Source organism: Eimeria mitis, genomic scaffold, assembly GCF_000499745.2.
Source record: "Eimeria mitis Houghton genomic scaffold, Emh_scaff661, whole genome shotgun sequence".
NCBI classification, from domain to species: Eukaryota; Apicomplexa; class Conoidasida; order Eucoccidiorida; family Eimeriidae; genus Eimeria; species Eimeria mitis.
The window spans coordinates 10,867-13,486 of record NW_013574747.1 but is presented as its reverse complement, the minus strand read 5'-3'; the positions used below and the strand labels follow the sequence as shown (position 1 = coordinate 13,486).

Below are 2,620 nucleotides of genomic sequence, written 5' to 3'. Positions count from 1 at the left end.
TGCCGGATGGTTCGCTGCGGGGCTTTGCCTCTGGCAGACTCATCAAGGATAACACTAAACCCTAAACCCTCAACCCTAAACCCTAAACCCTAGTTACATGGGGAAGAGAGGGGGGGGGGATGAATGCATGGTTGTAAGAGAGGAGAGGAGAAGTGAATATAGACAGAGAGGCAACAAATACAGCAAAGACAGACAGAGACAGATAGAGAGACAGAGACAGGAAGAGAATCAGAGAGAGATAGATAGAGGCAGAGAGGGGTAGAGAGAGAGACGGAGAGAATGATACAGGAACAGAGGAAGACAGAAACAGAAAGAGAAACAGAGACAGAAAGAGAAACAGAGACATAGAGAGAGAAAGAGACAGAAGGAGAGACACAGGGGCTATACACCGCTGCTGCAGCTGGCGCTGAACAAGAGACAGATTGCTGCAGCACTTTAGCTGCTGTTGCTGCTAGCTACGGTGTAGAACACTTGGCTAGCGGCAGCTAGCAACGCACTGCAATGCCTGGCTAGCTTTAGCTAGCTGAGCTCCTCAATGGTTGGCTAGCTGCAGCTAGCTCGGGGCCTGCCAGAGCCGCTAGGGCCCCAGGTGATGTAAGTAGAGGATTGCGAGGGGTTGCACGCCAGCTATAAACAACTAGCTATGAAGCTATGAACAGCTAGCTGCTTGCTGCTAGCTATGAACAGCTAGCTGTAAGTATCTTTGTGGGGAGAGATAGCTGTAGACAGCTAGCTGTGAACGGCTAGCTATGAAGCTGCGAGCAGCTAGCTGCATACAGCTAGCTATGAACAGCTAGCTGTAGGCAGCTGGGGATGGACGGCTAGCTGTATAATCCTTCATTCGTTTGCTTGTTTGTTTGTTTGTTTGTCGGTTTGTTGCACTTCTTTTGTTTTTCTTTGTCTTGTCTTTATAACAATTTCTTCTTTTTGTGTTTGTTTTTGATTGCTTTGATTCATCAGCGAGGCATGTAGTTCTCTCCCAGCCCTAGAAAAAAGGGTTTAGGGTTTAGGGTTTTAGGGTTTGGTTATTTTGTGTCTTCTCTTGATAGCCACCCCTTATTCTTCTTTTTGCTGCGTTCTTTCTCTATTATCCTTCTCCCTCTCCTTTTATTATATTATAACATTTAATAAATTAATTAAACTCCTCTTCCCTCATCAGCAAAGAATAAAAGGTAGCAAGAAACAACGGGCAGCAAGTCGATTCGCTGGGGGCCCCGGGGGGGCCCCCATGAGGCCCCTGGGGGGCCCCCATGGGGGGCCCCCTTGGGGGCCCCCATCAGTAGTAATCGGTTGCATGGCTCACGCATGCGGCTTTGTGATGATATTAATTTATTTTATATTATATAAGAGAGGGTATCAGTGGAGTTGCGCAGGTTCTGCTGCCGCTGCTGCTGTTGCTGCTGCTGTTGTCGTTGCTGCTGCTGCTGCTGCTGCTGCAGGGCTGGGACTGCAGCGATTGCGCAGCAGAAGCTTCAGCAAAGGCAGCTTAAAAGGCCGGTGGAATCACCCCACAAGAGGCAGCAGCAGTGTCTTAAGGGTAGCCACAGCAGCAACAGCAGCAGCTGCAGCAGCAGCAGCAGCAGCAGCAGCAGCAGCAAATGCCAGCCTCACGGCACAAGCTGCGCATACTGCAGCAGCTGGCCGAGCAGCAGCGCAACAAACTGAGGAGCAGCAGCAGCAGCAGCAGCAGAAAATGGGCAGCCACGGGGACTGTTGCCCCGCTCACGCACCCGCCAGATGGCAACAGTAGCAGCAGCAGCAACAGCAACAGCAACCGCAGCAGCAACAATAGCAGCTGCAGCAGCAGCAGCAACAATAGCAGCAGCTGCTGCAACAAACCTTTCACATGCTTACCCGCTAATGACAATGTCTTCGCATTGCCTGCGCTGCAGCAGCAGCAGCAAAGAGAGCAGCGGCAAAGGCAAAAGCCGCAGCACCAGCAGCAACAGCAGCAGCAGCAGCAACAGCAGCAACAGAGACACCGGCACACTTTGGTGTTGGGTTGTTGTGGCCGCCGCCGTTTGCTGCTCGCTAGACGTCTAGCAGCTGTGCAGTCTCTTGGCTGCAGCAGGAAAGAGCAGCGCAGCAGCAGCAGAAGCAGCACGTGCTGCAGCTGCAATGAGAAGCGTATTCTCAGCAGCAACACCAGCTGCGGTAGCTGGAAGAGGCGGAGGCACAGCAGCAGCAGCAGCTGCTGCTGCTGCTGCCCACATACACACGATGTCTCCTGTACAAAGGCTGACGCACAGTGGCAGCAGCAGCAGAAGCAGGCAGAGCAGCGACAGCTGCTGCAGCAACAATTGCTGCAGCGTCAGCAGCAACAGCGCCTGCAGGAGCAGCAGCAAGAGCAGCAGCAGCAACAGCAGCAGACCAAGCGTTCTTCACAGCTGCCAGTGGAGGGCTGCAGCAGCAAGCATGGCATTTCGTCTGCACACAGCGGCAAAGACAAACAGAAGCAGCAGCAGCAGCAGCAGCAGCGAGAGGATGAGAAGGAGGAGGAGCAGCAGCAGCAGCAGCAGCAGGAGCAACCGCAGCAGAAGCATAAAGGGCAGAAACAGCAGCAGCAGCAGCAGCAGCAAGCGGAGCTGCTGGTGAACCCACTGCTAGACCCGCCAGAAGA

The 2,620-nt window shown here is 53.3% G+C and overlaps 1 protein-coding gene across 1 annotated transcript in view; it reads left to right on the top strand.

The window, feature by feature from the left end:
• Positions 1-1,598: 1,598 nt before the first annotated feature.
• Positions 1,599-2,620, top strand: part of EMH_0019070 (uncharacterized protein) — a gene marked incomplete at both ends in the record, with an annotated part of 2,208 nt that continues 1,186 nt past the window's right edge. The window contains one exon of the mRNA XM_013501279.1: positions 1,599-2,591. Coding sequence (XP_013356733.1) covers positions 1,599-2,591 — 993 coding nt within the window. The remainder of the gene's footprint in view (positions 2,592-2,620) is intronic.